Source organism: Staurois parvus, unplaced genomic scaffold, assembly GCF_062004578.1.
Source record: "Staurois parvus isolate SC_StPar_1 unplaced genomic scaffold, SC_StPar_1.0 ptg000053l, whole genome shotgun sequence".
Taxonomy (NCBI): Eukaryota; Metazoa; Chordata; class Amphibia; order Anura; family Ranidae; genus Staurois; species Staurois parvus.
In genome coordinates this window covers 4,483,705-4,508,494 of record NW_028317849.1, presented here as the reverse complement: position 1 = coordinate 4,508,494, position 24,790 = coordinate 4,483,705, and the positions used below count along the sequence as shown (strand labels likewise).

Sequence of the window (24,790 nt, the reverse complement as noted above, 5' to 3'; positions counted from 1 at the left end):
GCCACCATTACTAATATGAAAAAAAATTCCAGTATATATACCGCCATTTGTAGACGCTGTAACTTTCACGTAAACCAATTAATTTACACGCATTGGGATTTTTTTTTAGCAAGGACATGTAGCAGAATACATTTTGGCCTAAATTTATGACCAAATTTGATTTTTTAAAACTTTTTACTGGATATGTTTTATAGCAAAAAGTTAAAAAATATAGTTTTTTTTTTCAAAATTGTTGGTCTTTTTTTGATTATAGAGCAAAAACAAATAAAAAAACGCACAGGCGATTAAATACTACCAAAAGAAAGCATTACATGAGGGGAAGGGGGAGCAGGGAACAGTACTTGGGAAGGGGAGCAGGGCACATTACATGAGGGGAAGGGGGAGCAGGGAACAGTACATGGGAAGGGGAGCAGGGCACATTACATGAGGGGAAGGGGGAGCAGGGAACAGTACATGGGAAGGGGAACAGGGCACATTACATGAGGGGAAGGGGGAGCAGGGAACAGTACATGGGAAGGGGAACAGGGCACATTACATGAGGGGAAGGGGGAGCAGGGAACAGTACTTGGGAAGGGGAGCAGGGCACATTACATGAGGGGAAGGGGGAGCAGGGAACAGTACATGGGAAGGGGAGCAGGGCACATTACATGAGGGGAAGGGGGAGCAGGGAACAGTACATGGGAAGGGGAGCAGGGCACATTACATGAGGGGAAGGGGGAGCAGGGAACAGTACATGGGAAGGGGAGCAGGGCACATTACATGAGGGGAAGGGGGAGCAGGGAACAGTACATGGGAAGGGGAACAGGGCACATTACATGAGGGGAAGGGGGAGCAGGGAACAGTACATGGGAAGGGGAGCAGGGCACATTACGTGAGGGGAAGGGGGAGCAGGGAACAGTACATGGGAAGGGGAGCAGGGCACATTACATGAGGGGAAGGGGGAGCAGGGAACAGTACATGGGAAGGGGAACAGGGCACATTACATGAGGGGAAGGGGGAGCAGGGAACAGTACATGGGAAGAGGAGCAGGGCACATTACATGAGGGGAATGGGGAGCAGGGAACAGTACATGGGAAGGGGAGCAGGGCACATTACATGAGGGGAATGGGGAGCAGGGAACAGTACATGGGAAGGGGAGCAGGGCACATTACATGAGGGGAATGGGGAGCAGGGAACAGTACATGGGAAGGGGAACAGGGCACATTACATGAGGGGAAGGGGGAGCAGGGAACAGTACATGGGAAGAGGAGCAGGGCACATTACATGAGGGGAATGGGGAGCAGGGAACAGTACATGGGAAGGGGAGCAGGGCACATTACATGAGGGGAAGGGGGAGCAGGGAACAGTACATGGGAAGGGGAGCAGGGCACATTACATGAGGGGAAGGGGGAGCAGGGAACAGTACATGGGAAGAGGAGCAGGGCACATTACATGAGGGAGAGCAAGGCACATTTCATGGGGGATGGGGCCAATGGGGAATAGCAGAGACACTTGGCACTTCCCTCCACTGCTCTGCACGCAGTCGGAAATTATAGGATTGGCAGTGGGGAAATGATCTACCAGTTAGCTTCCTGCAATTGAAGGATAGATCACGGCAGAATCTCTAGGGACTTCCAGTTTGCGAAACCTTACACTGTGCTGCTGTCCTGTCCTTGCTGTATAGTATGTCTGTGTGTGTATATATATATATATATATATATATATATATGGCTTTTTTTCAGTGGAGGAACTTGGGGGAACGCAGTTCTGGCACCTCCAGCAAAGAATGTATATAATGGCAATGGTGCTGGGGTGTGCTGGAGAGTCTATTGTTGCTGGCTCCTAGGGGATCTATTATTGCTGGAAGGGAGAACGTATCTTTCTGGGGCGGTCATTTGTTGCTGGGAGGGATCTACTGTTGAGGGAGGGGGTCTATTATTGCTGGCTACTGGGGGGCTTAGAGATCTAATGTAGCTGCTGGAGGTTCTATTGTTGCTGGCTGCAGGGGATCTATTTTACTTCTTTATTTTTTAACAAATTCCAAATTACTTAGCCCAACAATAGGATACTTGGTTCGGTATTCTTTAAAAGGGGCAGTACCTGGAGGTGGGTAAGAGTTGGAACCAAGAGAGGATACTCAGAGGTGGGTAGGGGGTGGAGACAGGGGTGACTCAGAAGGGAGGAGTTACTGCACCTATGAGAAAAAAAGCCCTATATATATATATATATATATCAGGGGCGGACTGACAATTCATGGGGCCCCCCGGGCAATAGGGGATCATGGGGTCCCTGCCCAAACTCAAAAAAGCCTATGAAAAAGGTATCAGGGGCATCTCATGGAGCCCCCTACTGACCCCGGGCCCTTGGGCAGTGCCCAATTTTCCAAATGGTCAGTCCGCCCCTGATATATATATATAATGATTGGAGGGATGATGAGCGTTCCAGACTCCGCCCCCTGATCGCTCTTCTCAACAGTGGGTTGACAGCAGTTCTTTCTTTCCCCATCTACTCTTATTGGCCAACATCGCTGCCTCTCAATCCTGTTGTTGCTTTGATCGATCATCAGGAGATGAGAGGTGGGACTGCAACGCAGCCTGGCGAGGGCGCAGTGACCCAGTGCAGGTTGCCTGGATTTAGCATGAAGCTGAGCAGCCTCAGGAGCCAGGCAGTGACAGGTGAAGTCGTTGCTCTTCAGACTTGTCTGTTCTATGTGTGTGGTGTGGGTCAGAGCACAGTGGTTTCCCCTTTCCATTGAGCCATGGATGATAAGCCACTAGATGAGAGGCTGGTTACAAACCTTGTGCGCCCACAACTGTATTCCCCTCTTTTTATACTTTAGTATGTTACCCAATTGCTGTATGGGACTGTGCTCAGGTAACCCATAAAATGTCTTATTTTGGACTCTAGGTATACAAAAAGACATGCTCAAAAACATGCAAAAGTGTATATAAATGCATAGTCTCATATATCTGCAGTCTGCAGATATACAAACTCTCATACAGCTCTCACCACCATCAAACCCACCCCCACCACCTCCAGCAGAACCCACCACTGCACCACCACCAACCCCCCCCCCAAAAAAAACAATCTATGTAGCAGACAGTTGGAGACTAAGTGCAGAGCTGTAACAGCAGTTGTGGTACCAGTCAAGTAAGATGGGTAATGTGCATGGTAAAAGCTAATGCTGTCACCAAGAAACAACACACAATGGTAATAAAAATACATAATTTCTATAAAGTTAGGACATACAAAGAATACCCAGATATTGCAAACAAACCTACCACCTTTCAGTATAGTTATAAAACATCCGCAGTAGGTCTTATGATGTATGTCCTTTAAAGAAAATGTAGTTTGAACGTACCCTTCTCTTATCATCCACTGTAGTATATTGAACAATATTATACTGCTGATTTTTTTTTGCCTTTTAAACCATGCCATTGCTACTTTTATATTTGTCCAACAGGATATAAAATCTAAGATGTAGGATAGCACAGATTTAATGCATAGAAATGGCTTCACACTATTACCTTTGAATTTATATTTTTGCAACAGATGTGAGAAAATGAGTAATAGAGCTGTTACGCGGTCTAATTTTAACAAGAGACAGTACCTGGATCTCTCTGGCGTGATACATGACAATGAGTCCAAGCAGGATAGCAGTTGAGAGGCTGATAAGGCATTTCAGTGCAAATGAGTAAGAGGATTCCTACAAAAACAAAGACACAGGATAGATCAATTCACAGCCATCACCTGGATATCATTTTCTGTAACACATTACTAATGAAAATATATAAAAAAATATATATATACCATTAAACACTAATAACTGCTCAGACAACACATAAATAGATAACAAAGATTATTGTGCGTGTGCTAGTCAGTGATGGTACAGCTTTATGAGTCTACATGACAAGTTTGAGTGCTTCCTATAGTAATCAACAGTGTATGGATAATGAATGACTCAAATGTGTAGTGCTGATGTTAAAAAAGCCCACACATTGCAACCTCCCATTATGGAGGATTTAACGACATGGAAATAGTCTGTAAAAAATCAAAACTTGATCAGATCCACTTTGTGAACTGACAAAGGGGTTCTTTGGACCTTAATGCTTGTTGGCAGACCCAAGCTCTGGTGTTGCACAAGCTCTTCAACAACCCTGAGAGACAAGCATCCCTTTGCAATGTCTCCCATGGCTGGAGCCTGCCCTTCTGCAAACCCTCAGGGGTCACCCCCCTCATAGGAGCGACTCTTGGGGTATTGCAACATTGCTGGGGTACCTCTGGCTTAGAGACGGTCCTTACTCAGCTGTACCCAGTAATATGCAACCTTTCCTTTCACACTGAGTTGGACAGATGGGAAGTCCAAGCAACTAGTATCTCAGGGCACATTCCACCTTTGGGATTTTATGACCAGCCAGTGGCTGAAAGTCCCATTGCTCTTGCTATTCTTGCCCCCTCTGGACGACTGGCGGCTTCAGTAGCTTACCCACTACCTCAGCAGCTTAACACTCTTGAGAAGAGGAGATAAAGGGGGGTTATGATGAACATGTATAAATACATCAGTGGTTCATATAGTGAACTCGGTGTAGAGTTATTCACCCTGAGGTCATCACAGAGGACAAGGGGGCACTCTTTACGTCTGGAGGAAAAGAAATTTAATCTGCAAACACGGAAAGGTTTCTTCACAGTGAGAGCTGTGAGAATGTGGAATAGACTCCCTCAGGAGTTGGTTCTGGCCAGCTCAGTGGATTGCTTTAAAAAAGGCCTGGATTCTTTCTTAGACACACAGAATATAATTAGATACTAACATTTATAGGTAAAGTTGATTCAGGGAATATCCGATTGCCTCTCGGGGGATCAGGAAAGAATTTTTTTTCCCTGCAGGAGCAAATTGGATCATGCTTTGCTGGGTTTTTTTGCCTTCCTCTGGATCAATTGTGGGTATAGGATTATAACTATTTTTTTTTTTTAATGGTTGAACTGGATGGACTTTTGTCTTTTTTCAGCCATACTAACTATGTAACTATATGTAACTATGTAACTTGCCACGGGATCTTTGCCAGTCCTAACACTCCCTTCCAAGATTTTTGCTATGAATCTGGCCCCAGCACACATGCACTTTTGACCACTTATAATCTATTGATCCGGCTTGCGGACGCCTTTGCACCCCCCTGTCTGCTCAGCTGGGAGAGAGACTTTGGTAGAGAGTTCTTAGCGGTACAGAGAGACCACATTATGTATTTCACCAATTACTCATTTATAGCGTACAAATACCAGGAGCTGGGCTATAAGGTGCTCACTTGATGGTATAGGTGTAGCGTCTCTGCCTTGCTGGGAAAACTCTACGCTGAGTCGACTAGTACCTGCTGGCGATGTAAAGAGGAAGAAGGTACTATCTTCCATGCAGGGGCGGACTGACCATCTGGAAACTTGGGCACTGCCCGAGGGCCCGGGGTCAGTAAGGGGCCCCATGAGATGCCCCTGGTACCTTTTTCATAGGCTTTTTTGAGTTTGGGCAAGGACACAGGGGCCCCATGATCCCCTATTGCCCGGGGGCCCCATGAGTTGTCAGTCCGCCCCTGCCTCCATGTGTTCTGGTGGTTGGAGAGCTTCTGGTCCCAAGTCAGGGAGACCATCAAACGACTCACCAACTTCTACCTGGGGACAGATCCAGCCAACTACCTACTGCACCACTCTGACCTCTTGAGGAAAAGATATAAAATCTCTATGTCAATACATTTGTTGAATGCTGCCAAAGCCTGTATACTGGCTCTGTGGACATAGGACCCCCCCCCCCCTACTCTTTCCTTGTGGTTTTCTAAAATAGCTGAAATATATGCAATAGAAAGTGTCATTTTCTCGGTGAAAGGTAGAAAAGAGAAATTTCGATGCAAGTGTTTCTATTGGACCATCTTTACTTGTTCATGGGAATATGGTTTGATATTGACAGGGGGTAGTGAGTCTACCCTTTTCCCCCTCCCAATTCCCCTCTACTTCTTCCTTTTCTTGCGTTCTTGTTTCCCCAGGGTCCAGAGGTTGCCCTTAACTTTGTTGGGCAGCTCCTGGAATCCCTATTTTATGTTAAGATTTGTTAAAATTGCAGCAGGGATCTGTATGTTTCTCTGTATGTTACTTGTGAACACCACTCCATGTACTATGTTTTATAGTAGTGTGGAATCCTGTTCTGTGTACTGTGTTGACTTGTCTGTGTAATGGTCATTGTTTCTACTTGTGACCTAAATTGCTGCATTCCTGTCTGTATGAAAACGACAGCATGAAGGCATGTTAAAAAAAAAAAGAATTCAAGGTCAAGCAGTTTTTGCAAAGCATAAATTTTACTGCATGTTCACAACTTCTGATCTGACACTGTGAGCTGTCAATTAGAATCTGGCAAAATGCAGTTGACTTTTTTGACTACTGCTACACCTTGTGAAAAAGAGGTTTTGTCAGAGACCATTCCATCACATAAAAAATTCTCAGGACATTGTGGTTAATTAGGTTTGAGGATGAAAAACAAGGTGTGAAGGTACAGGAACTCCATTTGGGAGGGGAGGAAAGCTTGCTGGAAGTATAGTTCTGTATTCACTTGACCTCCAGAAGATTTACCCCCTTCATGACCAGGCTATTTTTTGCCATACAGCACTGCGCTACTTTAACTGACAATTGCGTGGTCATACAATGCTCATTTTTTCCTCACATATTTTGAAAAAGAACAATACTTTTTTTTTTTGCAATAAAACATATCCAATAAAAAAAAAAAAAGCATCAAATTTCTTCTTCGTATTTCAGCCAATATGTATTCTGCTACATATTTTTGTAAAAAAAAAATCCCAATAGGTGTATATTGATTTGTTGGCCCTAAAGTTATAATGTCTACAAATGTTTGTATATATTCTGGAATATTTATTTATTTATTTTATACTAGTAATGGTGACGATCAGCAACATTGCAGCAGACAATCTGACACTGACACTTTTAACACTTTTGTGGGAAACAGTGGCACTAATACAGTGATCAGTGCTAAAAATATGCACTGTCACTGTACTAATGACACTGGCTGGGAAGGGGTTAAACAACTAGGGAAATCAAGGGATTTAATGTGTGCCTATCCAGTGTTTTGTGTGTACAGTGTGCTCCTTTCACTAAGGGATGTGTTGGATTTTCTTCCCTTTTTTGCAGGGAAACGAAATCAAGCACACCCCCACTGACAGGATGGAACTCTGCATTGTTTACGTACGCAGATCTCTATCCAGTGGGTCTCCTCGACCAGAGGGTGCCGGTGGTCATTTATTGTCCGACACCCACTGATCAGCTTCTGCTCTGTCTAATCACAGCGTCGCCCCAGCAGTTTGCGCTCACGCGCCCTACCCAGAAGTGCAGAACCACATATATATGCACGTGATTCTGCACAGAGCGCCCACCCAGTAAAGCTGCTATAGGGCAGTCGGCAGCTGGGTATATTGTATGATCAAAGGTAATATCTGGTTATAAAAGGTAAAAATTCAGTTGCAGGTGCCCTCTTCAGAATCATTTCTGATGACATAGAAAGCACATACTGTATCTATGTTTTACTTTGCGTCTAAATATTTCTTCTATAAACTTCCTTGACAGAAATGGCACGCAACGTGACAAAATCATGGCTCTTCTGATACTGGCTAATCTCTTCTATCGCAAGGCTGAAGTGGAAGTAAATTGCAGCCTTGCCACAACATATGGGGTATGTATAGGAAATGTTGATAGGAAAACCAGTTTCTGCAATATGTTAATAGCACTAATCCCAGCACATACAGAATACACGTATGCAATGCTTTGTTTTTGTGGTTGGAAACAGCTAAATATCAAATAATTCAGCTTTGTAATCTTAATATAATAATAATGATATAACCATGCTACCAGCATCAAGACCTCCTGTGGACAAAATTTTGATAAGCGAAAATACAGTATATCACATATGCAGTATATTATCAGGCTTTTCAATCTATTTCTCATCTTTCATATTGAGATTTCAAACCTTTTCTCCCTGACTTCACCATTATAAAGTCACCCGCATACAGTGCAGGGACTGTTTAATGTTTTAGTGCAGAAAGGCAGCAACTGTTGAAGAACCACACAGATTTTTCAGAAAAGTAGACAATACAAAAGCATCATACATTCTCAGTTTTCTCTAAAATATAGCAATAATGTCCAAAACACATCACCATCTTTTTTAAACATTGTTACAGGCTTTATTGTTTCAGAAGTGATGCGGTTTGGACTGCTGTTATGTGTACTGTGAGGATTGGACAAGCTCCATTCAAGACCTGCATCTAAAGCTAGTGGGCAAGTCATAAGTCTGCCCGGAGCCTCACCATTTTGGGTTCAATTCTCCACCATACGTAAAGTAGAATATCAGCTAAAGCTTAAAGTGGAGTTCCACCCAAAAGGGCAAATTCCAGTTTAATGTTTTGTCTCCCGCTCCCCGTTAAGGATTTGGACCTTTGGGGAGCGGGTACCCAAATTTGACAAGTACCTGTGCCGACTTCTGGTGCGCTTGCCTAAGGCGATCGGAAATGGAAGTTGCCCCCCCCCCCCTCCCTGTAGTCTTCTGGGACACATGACAGGTCCCAGAAGACTACGGGACCATTCACAAAGCGCAGCGCTTCTCGTGCATGCTCAGTGGGAACCCGGCTGTGCAGCCTCAAGCTGTCACAGCCGGGTGCTCACACTGAAGATGGTCGTGCCGGGGAGTGAAGACGGCCGAAGAAACCAGCCGTGGTGAAGACAACGCTGGACCGAGGGACAGGTGAGTGTGTATTTTAAAAGTCAGCAGCTACAGTTTTTATAGCTGCTGACTTTTATTTATTTTTTATTCAACTGGAACTTTGCTTTAACTAGTCTTAAAAATGGTCGCTCCCCCTCCTAAGACCTGTGTAAAAAAAGTCCAGTCAAGTGATCCCTTGTGTCAGGCAGCGGTGGCTGCATGGGAATGGAGAGCGCACCAGACAACGGCTGTGAAAGCTAGAAGTGATGAGATCACCCAATGGCTCTCATGCTGCAACTGTTGTTGACTGTCCCTCTTCTCCCCTACAGCTGCCACTGGCTGACACAGAGGAGTCGGATCATGTGACCAGACAGGAGCAGGCTGAAAATAGGTATTAGATGTATCTTTTTTACACAGGTTAGTTAGTATAGTTTTTTTTTTGTTTTGATGCTTTGTTTTGTGACCTAGAATGTTGTGACTGATCACTTTCTGAAAATCTTTTGAGGTGGTGGACTATACAGGAGTTTCCTTTGTAAGAAGGGTTTTTAACACTGGACTGTGCAATCACTCAAAGAGTAAATGCTTTTATAATGTAATCCCACTAGTATTTTTGAAGGAAAATTTCATCCTATAAATAAAAAATACTGGATATATAAAGCTGTTTGCTAAATTTTTATCTTCAACATGAAGAACACCTGCTATTAAAGAAATAAAGATGCTGCTACATCTGATCTCCTTCAGCACATAGTCATTGCCTGGCTTGTATGCAGATATACTGGTCACAAGATTGTTTGATTCACAGGTTAGAAACAGTATGCCGATCAGAGGATATGGTTTGCAGCATGTTTTCTTTGGGTCTGTAATTTTCACTGTGATAAAATAGCCAGGCAACTAGCAATTTCAGAAAGGGGTCAGAAAGAGAACCCTATAAATTACTCTTCCAACAAGATTGCTTTAATACATGTGCCAGCATTTTGCTGCCTCTGCACAGGTCACATAAGTCCCATAGATGATGTGATCATCATTCAATATGAGCAGACCTGGCTGGATCATGTGCTGATCACCTCCTGTTCATGAGCTGTCTAAGAATAAAGCTCTGAGCATGTAAACCTTCTTCTCATTATTGTCAGCATATATCAACCAATTATTATAAAAAGTGGCTAAATTTACCTGTTAAATCATCAGCTAGTTTGATGGATAGTTAGAAGATATTATTTCAAAATGTAATGGATTTCATAAAAGAAAAAAAAGGAAGTGAAGTTTCACTTTGCAAAGAATACCTAATCACGTGCAAAGAATTCCCTTGACACCATGTCAGGCTAGGACAGAAAGTATGTTAGGACTACAAAACTCCCCCCTCTCCATAACATAGCAAGGGATGTTCTGTAGGCCACAGAGAGAACAGGTAACTATACTAACTGACGGCAATGCAGCAGAGCCAACGAGAAGAGAAAGTTATTAGCTCAATGGATTTCTAGCTGACTCAACAGATATGGCAAAATGCTTTCAGTGGTAAATTTTAACAGACCAAATAAAAGTAAATAAGAGACGTTCATTGCAAGGATTTACATAAACTTTAAACTTCCCTACAAGCAATGTTAAGCATTTTTATAGCTGAAAAAACAACAATACCTTTGTTTTGAAGCCTTAAGCCTCATTCACACAGATGTACTTAAAAGGGTTGTAAACCTCAGACATGGAATATGATCTAAACATATCCCTCTGTAGTGTTCACTTAATTAAGAGCACTAAGGGGTTGATTTACTAAAACTGGAGCAGCTCTGCATGGTAGTCAATCAGCTTTTAACTTCAGCTTGTTCAATTAATCTTTGGCAGTAAAACCTGGAAGGGGATTTGTTGCTATGCAGAGCTGCACCAGATTTTGCACTCTCCAGTTTTAGTAAATCAACCCCTATGTGTTATTTCTGTCTGCTGCTTTGTTCCTCTGCTATCAGCATGAATCATTTTTTCTGACACCAAGAGAGAAAAGGTGACAGGCAAGGGACCTCCAGCATACATCTTGTGACTGACAACCTCAGCTCTGTTCCTGTGTGCTGTGTGAAGGGGGTGCGTCCCTTTCCTTCAATCAGCTCTCAGAGTTCTCTGCTGAGCTCTGCAGTGTGTAATTTCAGCTCTCTGCCCCCTGTTTTCTGACAGCTAAGACTAGTTTTATAAATTTTGGACTTTGAACAGATGTAGAGAAAAAAAGACTGCAGGTAGATACGTACAACCTATGTAAGTTTCATCTCTGTATTACCTGAGGCCAGTCACTACACTGGGTATATGTAAGGGTTTACAACCACCTTAAGGTCTTGTTCACAAGGGCGTACTTAACCGCTTCCCATCCGCCCTATAACAGAAATACTGCTACAGGGCAGCATGGGTGTGCAAAATCACATATATATGCATGATTTTACATTTCTGGGTAGGGGGCGCCCACGCTCCCTACCCACGCCGCCATTCGTGGCTGTGGCTGTCAATCACTGGGTCCCAGCTGGTAATTACTCGCCGGTGCCCGGTGATTTCTGAAGATCTCTGATGGGGAGGAGGACTGTTTTGTTTACTAACAGTGTTCCTCCCTGTCAGCTCAGGCACACTGCTCTGGGTGGCTGTGCACAGCACCAGAGCAGTGTGATTACAGTGAAGCATGCTGAAACAGCCCCCTAGTACACAGTTAACCCTTTGATTGCCCTTCATGTTAACCCCTTCCTGCCCAGTGCAATTAGTACAGTGTCAGTGCTTTTGTTTACCACTGATCACTGTATTGATGTCACTGGGGATGTCAGGGACACCAAGTCAGTTCCCCCCAGTGTCAGAATGTTCACCGCAGTCCTGCTATAAGTCGCTGATCGCCGCCATTACTAGTAAAAAAAAAAAAATCCAGTATATATACCGCCATTTGTAAATGCTATAACTTTCACGTAAACCAATTAATTTATACGTATTGGGATTTTTTTTTTAGCAAAGCAGAATACATTTTGGTGTAAATTTATGACGAAATTTGATTTTTTAAATTTTTTTGCTGGACATGTTTAATAGCAAAAAGTCAAAAATATTGTTTATTTCTCAAAATTGTCGCTCTTTTTTTTTCTATAGCGCACAAAATAAAAAACACATGATCAATGCAAAAAACTAAAAAAAGGCAGGTGATCAAATACCACCAAAAGCAAGCTCAATTCATGGGAAAAAAAGGACGTAAATTTCACTTAGATGCAGCATTGCATGACTGCGCAATTGTCAGTTGAAATAACACAGCGCCGTAACGCAAAATATAGCCTGGTCATGAAGGGGGGTAAATCCTCCAGAGGGCAAGTGGTTAAGCATACATCCGTGTGAAGGCTACATTGGATACACAGGTGTTCTGTTCATCTGCATGCAGGCAGTCCCATTCATGTCAACTGGGATGCAGCAGCTGCACGGACACAGTCCCTGCTCCCAATTTGACCTGTGTGCGTGCGTATAGGTGTGGGTTCCAAGTGTTCAAGGGCCCATACCTACACCCACATAGCTGTCAAATTTGGAGCAGCGACTGTGCAAGTGCAGCTGCTGCGTCCCATATGACATGCATGGGACTGCCTACATATTCTGTGCATCCTACACAGGCAAAACACGGCCCTCATGTGGACATACACTTAAAGTGCTTGTAAAGCCTTACATATATCCAGTAAAATGACTGGCCTCAGGTGATACACAGAGACGAAACAGATTCTTCTACATAGGTTGCACCTGTTTTTGTGCAGCCATCTCTTCTCTATATCCCTTCAAAGTCCAATATTTATACAGCTTGCCCGAGGGGTGTGGAGAGCTGAAATGACACTCTGCAGAACTCAGTGAGGAGAGCTCTGAGAACTGATTGGAAGGAAGAGACACACCCTTAACACAGCACACAGGAACAGAGCTCAGGCTGTCAATCACAAGCTGTGCGCTGGAGACCCCTCCCCTGTCACCTTTTTAGTGTCAGGAAAACTTGTCAGAAGGGATCCAATACTCTGGATTGAGACACGTACACACTATAGAGTGAAATGCTTTGTTTATATTTCTAGTCTTAGGTTTACAGCCGTTTTAAATAATTTGCAACTCATTCACCAAAGATTTAAAATAGGGAAACAAAAAAAAAAACATACAAGTTGCCAGTATCATCTGAGAAAGGAATTATGTCCAGATGATTTAAATTTTTTTTGCATTACGCAGTTAGAATGAAATCACTATTTGCATTTAGTAGCTGTTGGTGCTCAGACAGATAAACATTCTAAAATACTCAATCTTCTATGAAAATACATTGATCAAGTACAATTTTAATTTTGTTTCAGAAATGAATATGTTTTTGTGGTGTATTGTATAACTGATCCTAAAGTTAAAAAAGGAATAAAGGAATGACAGTGGGAGCTCAAACAGAGAGATGTGAATAAGTATGTTTAACAATAGCAAAGCAACACAATATAAGTTTAAAGCTATGCAAACAGTACATGTAGACAAGTTGTCAGGCAATACAAAAGATTTCAGTTGAAACCGTCTGACAATCTGACAGTGTATTTTGTTAAAACAACTGGAACTGATAGGAAAGGACAGATGTGAAGTCGATAAGTCTGAGTAGAAGACAATGCCTAGCTCCTTTTGCCCTCTGCTTATAACAGAGAAAAACTGGTGCCTATGGGAAGATGCCATGACATACATTGAAAGTGTAATGAGCAATGATGTGCAATAGCCTAAGGCAATTAGTCATAATCTTCATCCATTTTTCTGGCTACTATAAACTATTGAAATGATGAAAATGAAATATGATTGGGTATCAGAGAAAAATAAGATATGATTGCTAATTATAGGTTACCACACACGCTCATCCTTCCACGTCATTAAAGACATTGGGTTTTCTTACAAGCTAGTCATGTTTTCATCATTACCTTAGTGTAGACCCCCCAGGATAGCTCTGTCTCGGTAACCATGACCACAATACCAAACATCCCAAATATAAGTGCGTAATCACTGAGCCGTTTCCTCTTCTCGAACAGGGCTCTGCGGTGACCTAATTTGTAGCCAACGTTTTGGTTTTTCTTTTGGCCCCGATGACCTCCGTGGCTACCATCATCTCCTCCTCGTAGGCTGCGGTGCGATGCTTTGATTGGGTCATTTTTGCTTACTACCACTTCAATCCCTGGACTGTGTAAGGTCTGCAGGGGTTGGGTCTCTGGGTCTGCCTCATGGAGATTTCTCCTGGAGGAGCTCAGGCTGCTGAGGGGTCGTGGGATCCCCCCGTTGTATCTGCAGCTGTTCATGGCTATGTCCGAAAAACGGTTGGACTTTCTGAAGGATACTGCTGGACCATCATGACTGATGGACTGTAGGTCAACGTTCCCCTAAAGGAAAACAAGAGACAAGATACTTCAGAGATTATCCAAATAGAATGCATATATTGTATCTTATTAATTTTACCTGTTGTAAAATAAAACTTGTTAGAGAAAACCTGCATTAAACATAAAGGCTCCCTTTGCTTTCCTCTCCTTTTAGTTGCATGGCTCTCATTTTGACCTCCTTGGTTAAGCACTTTGAGTTGCTGACCCAGGAAGTCTCCATATAAGAGTTTCGGAGTTTTCCCTGTGACTCTCTTGATCTGTATACTTGTTCTTGGTCAGTGGTTTAGGAAAGTACTGAAGCTAGTAAGTCTGCATTAAAACCAGGCAATAGCATTTTTAGGAGACCAACAATGGCAACCCCCCTTATTACTCTCATAACAAGTATAAATTCAGATTCGAAGAATGGCATTTCTTTCTATTTTAACTAACATTAAAAGAAAAATAAAACCCTACTCTAAGCAAACATTTGATTTAGTTTGGTTTGATGTGGACATACTGGAGAAGAGTTAAAGCCTCATTTGGGTTCTATTACTATTTATTTACCTATTGGAAGATGTCTCCAATGGCGACAAAAAACGCATTTTAGTAAAGTGGGGATGGGTTTGAACAATGGCAGAAAATGACATGTTCTATTGCTGCCCGTGCCTTTTTGTCATGGTGACAACTGCTCCCCCTATAGCATGTCCTTATGTCACAGAGACAGAAAGTGAGGGAAGATCTTCCCATGGGGTCAAAGACAAAAAAACTAAAAAAATACAAGAACTTAAACTCAGTCCTGCCTTATACAAAACTATATAAACAAACAGCAGTTAATTTAATATGGTCTTCCCAATCAAAATCAAATGTAACTCTACAGCAGACAAAAAAAATGATTCACAGACATTTGTGCTTGGAAATATCTCTACATTATATGTGATTCTAGAGATACTTGTATATAGGAATAAGTTGACATTTTGGGGTCATGGGAGTTAAGTAAAAGTAAGTGTTGGATGGTTGAGATGTGTTCATTTGTGTGAAAGAGTGCACTAGGCTCATTCCTTTATGCCAGTGGTTTCCAAACTGTGGCCCAGAGGACAGATGCGGCCCTTTGCTTGCCTTCATCTGGCCCTTGGAGCACTTTTCCTTCCAATGACTTTAACAATGGGGCATAATTCCTGCCAGTGACACCAGCTATGGGACACTATTCCTCCCACAGACACCAATGATGGCACACTGTTCCACTGACACCAATGATGGGACACTATTGCTTTCACTGACACCAAGGATTTGGTACTATTCCTCTCACAGTCACCAATGATGGGGCATTTCCTTCTCCTATTGGCCAAAGTCCAGCCCCTCTAAAGTCTTAAAAATAATATATTGGCCCTTTGTTTAGAAAGTTTGGAGACCCCTGCTTTATGCCAAGGTGGCAAATTTAGAGAATGTTCTAGGAGGTGGGGAAACCAGATTGATGTAATTCGTGTGTGGTTTCTAGGTGTTCATGAAGTTAGCAATTAACACAAAGAAGTGGACACACATTAATTGTGATGTTCAGAGTATGTTGCACTAAAACAGCATGTTGGCTTCATTGCTACATTTACAGATATGTATGACCTTATGTATAAAGGTATGACTAATAATGATCGGTGTGATAAAGAGAAACTCTATGTGGTTGACTTACTAAAGGCAAATAGGTTGTTCATTTTGCAAGAGAATTTTCATTTAACTTAGAGATTGTGGTGAAAATCTACTTTGGAAAGGACACCCGAACACGTGTAAGGAAAAGAAAAAAAAAAAAATGAATTTTTTACTTGAACATTGTGAACATGATTGGATGATGGATGTTAGCAGAGCTTTACCTAATTCACGACGATAAGAGAAAATTCCCTTGCAAAATAAACTGCCTATTTACCTTTAATAAATCAACCCCTATGCAATAGCATTGAACAATGCAGTTAGTATTGACGTTTCCAAGAATTTTACTTCAGTTGGATGCACTTTTCTGACAAGATGGAAAGATGGGTTAATTTGCTTTCCTTTCAAGGCATCTACAACAACCATCTTCTAATTGTATATACTGCAACATTTTCCAAGACCACAATTGGCAACTTTCCAGCTATGAAATGATTTCTTATAAATTATATGGTTATCAATTACTTGGATTAGTTACACCCTTTAGTAAAATGTGCATGCCTCTTCAGCAGTGGAAAAAACACCCACTTTGGAGACTAAACCTATGTGTCTGTTTCTTCCTTAAGCGGTACTCCAGGCCAAATTTTTTAATATTGGATAGAGCGGGGAAGCTTTGGATTCTCTGTCAAACTTTGATTGCTGTTTGTGTTTCCCTTTGGGAGATTTTCTGTCACTGATGAGCGTTAGACAGAACTGAAACCAGGGGGTAATCTCCTCCTATGAAAGATAGATAGATAGATAGATAGATAGATAGATAGATAGATAGATAGATAGATAGATAGGTATATAGATAGATCAGCCTTTCTCAACCAGGGTGCCTTGAGGTTTTTTCAGGGGTACCTTGGCAAAATGTCTAAAAATTTACCAAAACTTGTATACAAGCCAGTGGGTGGAATAAGCCTGCCTTTTAGTTACAAAAAGTCATAGGTTTTCATAGTGCACCATTATGATCTTCTAGCTGCTGGTGGTCTGACAGCCAATGACATCATCAGTTGATAAGGAGGATGTCAGCTGCCCACACAGCATCCTAGTTTGACCCTCCCCTGCCCCTCTCCATCAGTGCTGGGGTCACATTACCTCAGTGATGGAGAAAAAATGAGGGAGAAGAGAAACACTGGAATACTAGTCAGTACCAGTGTGCAAAAGTGTATTTGCTTTGGAAGAATAAATAATCTCTAATGTTGGGTGTCCTACATGTGTGGATGTTACTGTGTTATATAAAACTATTAGAATAGTTTTTCACATTTTACATTTTAGAATGAGTGCCTGAAGACTGGCCATAATTTTAAAGGGTGCTTCGGGACTCTCCATAATTTTAAAGGGTGCCTTGACCAAAAAATGGTTCAGAAACACTGAGATAGATAGATAGCCTGGTGAGAACAGACTGTGGTTACTTTTGCAGTATATTTCCGCAGTGCTGTGAGACTCTGGACAACAGCTGCATCAAGCATTTAGTTGCTGTTTTTGCAGGTAAGGTGTCAAAATCAGTAATTGACTTTGAAGAGATAACTACTTTTCACACCTGTGATTGCAAATGACATCTTCCTCTCCAAGATAACAGCATGAAACAACAGTGGTGCCATGTATAAAAGAAATATGTTCACAAACACGCGCACACACACACACACACACGCGCGTATCTGGCTTTTTATTGCACTGTGTACCTTATAAATGAAAGCAGAGTAGTACATCCCCTGTACAGTTTTATATAGATTTTACTACTACATTGCCTATACAGATGCATCATTTTCAAAAGAGAAAGCTTTAAATTAGGCGGTGCATAGATATCATAAAATAATTTGATATAATAACAATATACAGCAGACTAGCATCTGTTCATACATATGGAAAGGTGCAAGCCATCAAAAAAAGATGGCGGTCAAAAGATCTGACCACTGCGCTACTGTTCTTTAGAAATATCATAGCATAAACATGTATGTTTTCTTCAGATTGGTTCAAGGGTGTCTGCAGAGGTCCAGATATCTACACACTTTCCATGGCCATATGTTATATTTAATCCTGCTATAATCAGTTGGATCAGCAGCAGACAGCTCCTATCATCCATAGGCATCCATAGGCACCTTTACAGGCACTGCTATATAGACAAAAACATGAAAAATGTTTATTCTGGTAGCTGGTACAAACATTGCAGGTTGTGATGATAATAGATATCTTACAATTCAGAGAATATAAGTATTGCTACAGATACGTTGCCAGATTTATGGTGAACGTGGATGATAGATTCTTGTGTATATGGCAACACAAAATATGAAACGCAGTCATTCAATTGTAATGTTATTCATATACAGAGCCATAGCAGCTGCAGTACTGCAAACCAGCTTCCTTGTCATGCCAGCATCAACCTTTCTTCTACCCGGAGTTCATTCACCAAAGCTGCATTACAGCAAGGTAGATAGTTGCCTTTGTTTACTGTGTCCATCTATCTCATCCAGGGCCGTAATTGCCAAGTATTTGTGAGGCAGTGCCTAGGGTAGGAAGATAAGAGAGCAATGACACAATGTTTATCATTACTGCTTGCCTTTTGTTATATGTGTTACTTGTAGACATTGTGGAAAAATCCAGTAGCAGCAGCAGCACTGAAAGGAAAAGGGGATATAATAGCCACAGAGAGGAGTCTTGAGACTCTCAAGTCATTCTCTGAAGAATTTTGACTGGTAGACTGTAAGTAGTAGCTCTGCACACAATGCAAAAAGCAAGCTGCCTCCAAAGGTACATGAGGGGGCATGTACCTAGGAACATATCCAATCACATGTGCCTAGGAGGTATAGGAATCAGATTTCCTCCTGAATGCAGCATTTACATCGAAAATGTGAAAAGGAGACTAAGAATCCATGGACTGTGGCTTAAAAATCGCTGTTTCTACGGGAATTTAGTGTTTTGCCTGTAGAAACAGCTCAATGTTATCCTATGTGTCCATGCACATTAGGATGATTAGAGGCATATTTTAAGCTCAGCGTTTGGAGGCAGGAAAGAAAACCCTTCTGGTTTGTGTTTTTGATTAGAGTTTTTTATCAGAAAAAATGCTAAACTCTCCTAAACGCGCCTAAACATTGTACAAAACGCTCTCTGTGAATGTTTTTTTTTTCTGCCAAGCGAATTGCCATTTTTTTAAACCTAGTGTGCATGGATCCTGAAAGTTCAGAATGAAGAGTCTGTTGTGCAATTTGTTTGTTTTCAGGTGAATGTTCTTGCACATCCACTGTATAATAGTCAGCGCCCAGGACAAGGTCATCTAGTGCCCAGGGCAAAGATGGCAAACTATTCCCACCCCCCCCCCCAGGTGAAGGAGGGGATGGGGCTAATAGAGGCATTTGCTGAAATAGTGCCAATCATGGCTGGATCTAGGGGGGTGTTGGGGTGGGCTATGCCCCCCCAGATTTTAGTTGTGCCCCCCAAAGCCTACCCTAACTTGCCACTATACTGCCCTAACCTGCCACTATGCTGCCCTAATTAGATACTTTACCACCCTAGTTTGAAACTATACTGCCCTAGCCTGACACTATACCATCCATGACAGATATTATACTGATCTCAGGTATGTATTGTGTGGGGAGGAGGAGCTCCGCTGCCTGTGCCCACGATGTGTACAGTGCAGAGATGGAAAAAGGAGCTGTGCCCATGTCCTCTGCCCTGCCAGCAGTGACCCCTCTCCTCTTTCCCACCAGCAGTGACCCCTTTCCTCTTCCCCTCCAGCAGTGACCCCTGTCCTCTTCCCCACCAGCAGTGATCCCTGTCCTCTGCCTTGCCAGCAGTGACCCCTGTCCTCTGCCCCACCAGCAGTGAACCCTGTCCTCTTCCCACCAGCAGTGACCCCTGTCCTCTTCCCACCAGCAGTGACCCCTGTCCTCTTCCCCACCAGCAGTGATCCCTGTCCTCTGCCTTGCCAGCAGTGACCCCTGTTCTCTGCCCCGCCAGCAGTGACCCCTGTCCTCTGCATCGTCCAGCAGTGACCTGTGACCTCTATCCAGCTGATATTTTTTACTGCACCCCCACATCAGACAGGCTAAATCAGGTCCTGGTGCCAATAGCTGTGGTTCAGCAAACAAAAGAGTTTAATATTGGTGCATAAACATGGGTCTAAGAATGGCAAAGGAAAAAAAAGTTGAAGCATACGTGGTTTCACTGAAAAGAAAAAATGTCTCAGCATTACTGGTGTCAATAAAAGAAAAAAATGTTTACTGGAAGGAAAAAAAGACCCTGTGCTGGTGGTGTCACTGGAGGTAAAAAAATGCCCCTGCACTGGTGGTGTCACTGGAAGGAAAAAAATGTCTCTCTCTTAGTGATGTCAGTCTGAGGTGGACTGCTTTGGCATCTATGTCGGCAGAATGAAGGGATGATGGGAGCTAGACTCTGTGGGGTGCATGTAACTAAAGTAATCTGGCGGCTCTAAGGGACAGATGAAGCTAAGGAGCTCTTTGGAGGTTTTGAGGAGGAGGTCCAGGGCTAGGGCTGAGTTGTCCACTTATCCTTATGGAGCACACCAGAAATGTAGACACCTCCTCCTTCTTACTGTCTCTGGTTATGTGATATGTCACATTATGGGGGAGCATGCTGAGACAGAGGTGTATTCTTGCCAGACACCAGCTCTCCTCTGCACACAGAAGGCTGCTATAAAAGAAGAGAGCAGAATCCTCCCTTCAGCAGCTATCAAGACCCCTACTCCTTCTCACAGGAGTGTAAATTCTGAGTCTGCTAATATCACATCCAAGGTAGTGACGCCTAGCAGAAGTCTCAGTCTTTTGGATGTCTACACAAGGGTAGGTAAATAGGTTAATAACATACTTAAAATACACTATATTGCCAAAAGCATTGGGACGCCTGCCTTTACACGCACATGAACTTTAATGACATCCCAGTCTTAGTCCATAGGGTTCAATATTAAGTTGGTCCACCCTTTGCAGCTATAACAGCTTCAACGCTTCTGGGAACGCTGTCCACAAGGTTTAGGAGTGTGTCTATGGAAATGTTTGACCATTCTTCCAGAAGCGCATTTCTGAGGTCAGGCACTGATGTCGGACGAGAAGGCCTGGCTCGCAGTCTCCGCTCTAATTCATCCCAAAGGTATTCTATCGAGTTGAGGTCAGTTCCTCCATCCAAAACTCGCTCAACCATGTCTTTATGGACCATGCTTTGTGCACTAGTGCGCAGTCATGTTGGAACAGGAAGGGGCCATCTCAAAACTGTTCCCACAAAGTTGGGAGCATGAAGTTGTCAAAAATGTCTTAGTATGTTGACGACTGAAGAGTTCCCTTCACTGGAACTAAGGGGACAAGCCCAACCCCTGAAAAACAACCCCACACCATAATCCCCCCTCCACCAAACTTTACAGTTGGCACAATGCAGACAAGTACCATTCTCCTGGCAACTGCTAAACCCAGACACATCCTTTGGATTGCCAGACAGAGAAGCGTGATTTCGTCAATCCGACGCTTTGCATTGCACTTGGTGATGTAAGGCTTGGGGCAGCTGCTCAGCCATGAAGAAACATTCCATGAAGCTCTCTACGCACTGTTGTTGTGCTAATCTGAAGGCCACACGAAGCTTGGAGGTCTTTAGCAATTGACTCTGCAGACAGTTGGTGACTTCTGCGCACTATGCGCTTCAGCATGTGCTGACCCCGCTCTGTCATTTTACATGGCCTACCACTTTGTGGCTGAGTTGCTGTTGTTCCACTTTGTTATAATACCACTAACAGTTGACTGTGGAATATTTAGTAGCAAGGAAATTTCATGGATGAACATATTGGCAACCTATCACGGTACCACCCTTGAATTCACTGAGCTACTGAGAGCGACCCATTCTTTCACAAATGTTTGTAGAAGCAGTCTGCATGCCTAGGTGCTTGATTTTATACACCTGTGGCCATGGAGGTGATTGGAACACCTGAATCTAATGATTTTGAGGGCTGGCCCAATACTTTTGGCGATATAGTGTATGTTAAATGCACATATAATCTTATGGAATTATCGTAAAGCCCCTTAGTACTTTCCTGTGGTTGGTTAAAAGTGTAATAATTAATGCTGCCATTAGAGGTCCCTATACTTCTGTAGATGGTTGTGGATTACCCTTTTTTAACCACTTGCATACTGGGCACTTATACCCCCTTCTTGCCCAGGCCAATTTTCAGCTTTCAGTGCTGTCGCACTTTGAATGACAATCTTGCGGTCATGCAACACTGTACCCATATGACATTTTTATAATTTTTTTTACACAAATAGAGATTTCTTTTGGTGGTATTTAATTGCCTCTGGGTGTTTTATTTTTTGCGTTATAAACAAAAAAAGAGCAAAAAATTTGGAAAACAAATAAAGTTTTTCTTTGTTTTGATGATAACATTTTGCAAACAGGTAATTTTTCTCCTTCACTGATGTGTGTTGATGAGGCTGCACTGATAGGTAGCACTGATGGGCACTGATGAGGTGGCATGGATAGGCAGCACTGATAGGCACTGATAGGCTGCACTGATGAGGCGGCACTGGTGGGCATTGATGAGGAGGCACGGATGATGCTGCACTGATAGGCGGCACTGATGAGGCAGCACTGGTGGGCATTAATGAAGAGGCACGGATGCTGCTGCACTGATAGGTGGCACTGATGGGCACTGATAGGTGGCACTGATGGGTGACACTGACGGGCGGCACTGACTGACAGCCCTGACTGGCAGCACTGACTGATGGCACTGACTGGAGGCACTGCTGGGTACTGATAGGTGGCACTGATGGGCGGCACTGCTGGGCACTGATGGGAGACACTGGTGGGGGGCACTGATGGGAGGCAAAGCTGGGCACTGGTGGGTGGCACTGCTGGACACTGATGGATGGCACTGGTGTGCGGCACTGCAGTGCACTGATCATCAGGGCATTAATCACCAGTGCCCTGATGATCAGTGCCGATCTCCTCTGTGACAGCTGTCGGTTGTTGGCAGTACTTTCCTCACGCTGTGACAACATGAGGAAAGTGCTGCTGATAACCGGCAACTGTATTTACTCCGTGATCTGCTGTGTCATTAGACACAGCAGATCACGTGGTAAAAGGCCGCTGTGATTGTCCTTTTACCTCATCACATGATCAGCTGTGTCCGTTGGACACAAAGATTATGGAGATCGCCAGGTGCACGCCCGTGGGGGCAGGCAGGAGGGCGCGTTCTGGGAGGACGTCATATGATGCCCTCCCAGAACTGGGTAACCGCGCTGTAGCCGTCATTTGGCTATAGCGCGATTACCAAGTGGTTAAGCTATATAGTCCAGGGGGTATAAATAATAAGGTGGCCCTTGGAGGAGCCCTGAGGGTAGTTGCTGCTGATGGGAAAATGAAGGCACCTGAGACTGCATGTGAGGCACGACCGAGGTGCAACCATAGCTTGCAGTTAGCCCTTTCGAGTGGAAGCTGGAGTAATCTACTCAGTGGGCACATCCAAGGTAGCTGTAAGTTATTGCTACTAAAGGAATTTCTCATGCTGCTAACATTAGTAAATAGATAGGCTGGTATACAGTATTACATTTAATTGTTCAAGTCTTTTGTTTTTACTTTTCTTCAGTTGCTTCCCTGTTTCTGCCCTAGGTCAAATGATGTCTTTGTGGGCATTTTGTTTCTTTCATCTAGAGGAGCGGGAGGAGGGGCTTTATCAGCTAAATACACCCTCCTGTCTGCATGCCTGAGCTAAGGGCAGATAGATTCCAGGAAGTTAGTGAATCATCTGCTTATACTTAAAATGGTCATGGCTAGAAATGCTAGGGGGTGTTTTTCAAAGTGATTTCTCAGCAAAATAAAGCATGGAGACATTAATGGATGGGTGAATCTACTTTGAATTTGAAAAAATAATAATTAGCTTTTTCAGTTTGATGTGTTCAGATGTAGTTTAGCTTTGCTTTAAGTGGGAGAGGAATCTGGATTTAGATAGCCATATACTAGAGAACCATGATATTTATGGACTGTAATCAAGTTTCTGCACAGTAAAGCAGAGTTAAAGGAGGATGTGGGCTAAGATGTTTAGTTCCGATGGAACTAAGGGTAAGTCTACACCTGTGGGACAAAGCTAGAGACTAGCTCAGTCAGGAACAGGTGGTAGCTTGGTGAAGATGGTGGAGTTGAATAGGCTTTGGTGAGATGGGTTTCCCCGTGAGACCACGTGCCTCATATCCCATGAGGCTGTGAGTTTTGGTTCTGGGTATATGGCACATTCAATGGGCCAGGCCTGTAACCAGAGCCCCTTGCAAGCAAGCGTGTGAATGTTGCCTACATTGGCCATCATGCCATGAAGTTTGGAGCTAGAGCATTGTAACTGGGTTCTCAGGAACCACCACTGCTGATACTATTCACTGTAGGACCCAGGCTAGCACTGGCTAAGCAACCTGCCTCTAGAGGGTGCTATATGATTGCTATTGAAATGAAAGATCTGACAACAGATTCTCCTGTGTGGTCATACAGAGTTACTTTTTGACAGGCATTTACAAAACAGTTGTGTCAATCTTAGTCAGGTCATACATTTGTTTGATTCCACCATCAACACAGTCAGTGTTGATGGGGGAATGCCTCCTGCAGCGCTTTACATATATGTATTTTTTTTGTTTTGCAATTTTGTGCAACTGCACCAATTTATGATAGCAAACACATGGAAGTTCTTGGGACATTCTGTATAAAATTGTATTGTGAGATTATAAAGCTAAAGAGGACAACTACAGCAAAGAAAACATCATAAGTGACAGAAGGGCTCCTTCAGACTTACTGTGAAAGATAAAAGAATAAAAAAAATGTAAAAAAGCACGATAATAAAATTAATTTCTCCCTGATTGTAGTGTATTGAAATTTGATTCGTTTTTGTACGTTATCACACTTTGCAAATCTTCATTACTCCTTGCTCTACTGTACTGAATACACCTGATGGTGAAGCAGTAACAGAAAAGTGGTTTGTTACTGCATAGGCAGGAGTGTATTCTGGCCTTAGGCACAATTCTCCTTCGATTAAAAGCTTGACACTTACATGTCCTTATGCTAGTAAATAACTATCTGTATGAATGAAGAGATGAGG

At 43.0% G+C, this 24,790-nt stretch overlaps 1 protein-coding gene across 3 annotated transcripts in view; it reads right to left on the bottom strand.

Moving 5' to 3' along the window:
- KCNN1 (potassium calcium-activated channel subfamily N member 1) overlaps positions 1 to 24,790 on the bottom strand; it is a 189,025-nt gene that overhangs the window by 157,796 nt on the left and 6,439 nt on the right. For all 3 annotated transcript variants that reach the window (XM_089667455.1, XM_089667447.1, XM_089667440.1), the window contains exons 2-3: positions 13,621 to 14,073; positions 3,590 to 3,685 (exon numbers count right to left, since the gene is read on the bottom strand). In XM_089667455.1, the coding sequence (XP_089523581.1) occupies positions 3,590 to 3,685; positions 13,621 to 13,992 (468 nt within the window). In that variant the 5' untranslated portion in view covers positions 13,993 to 14,073. The remainder of the gene's footprint in view (positions 1 to 3,589; positions 3,686 to 13,620; positions 14,074 to 24,790) is intronic.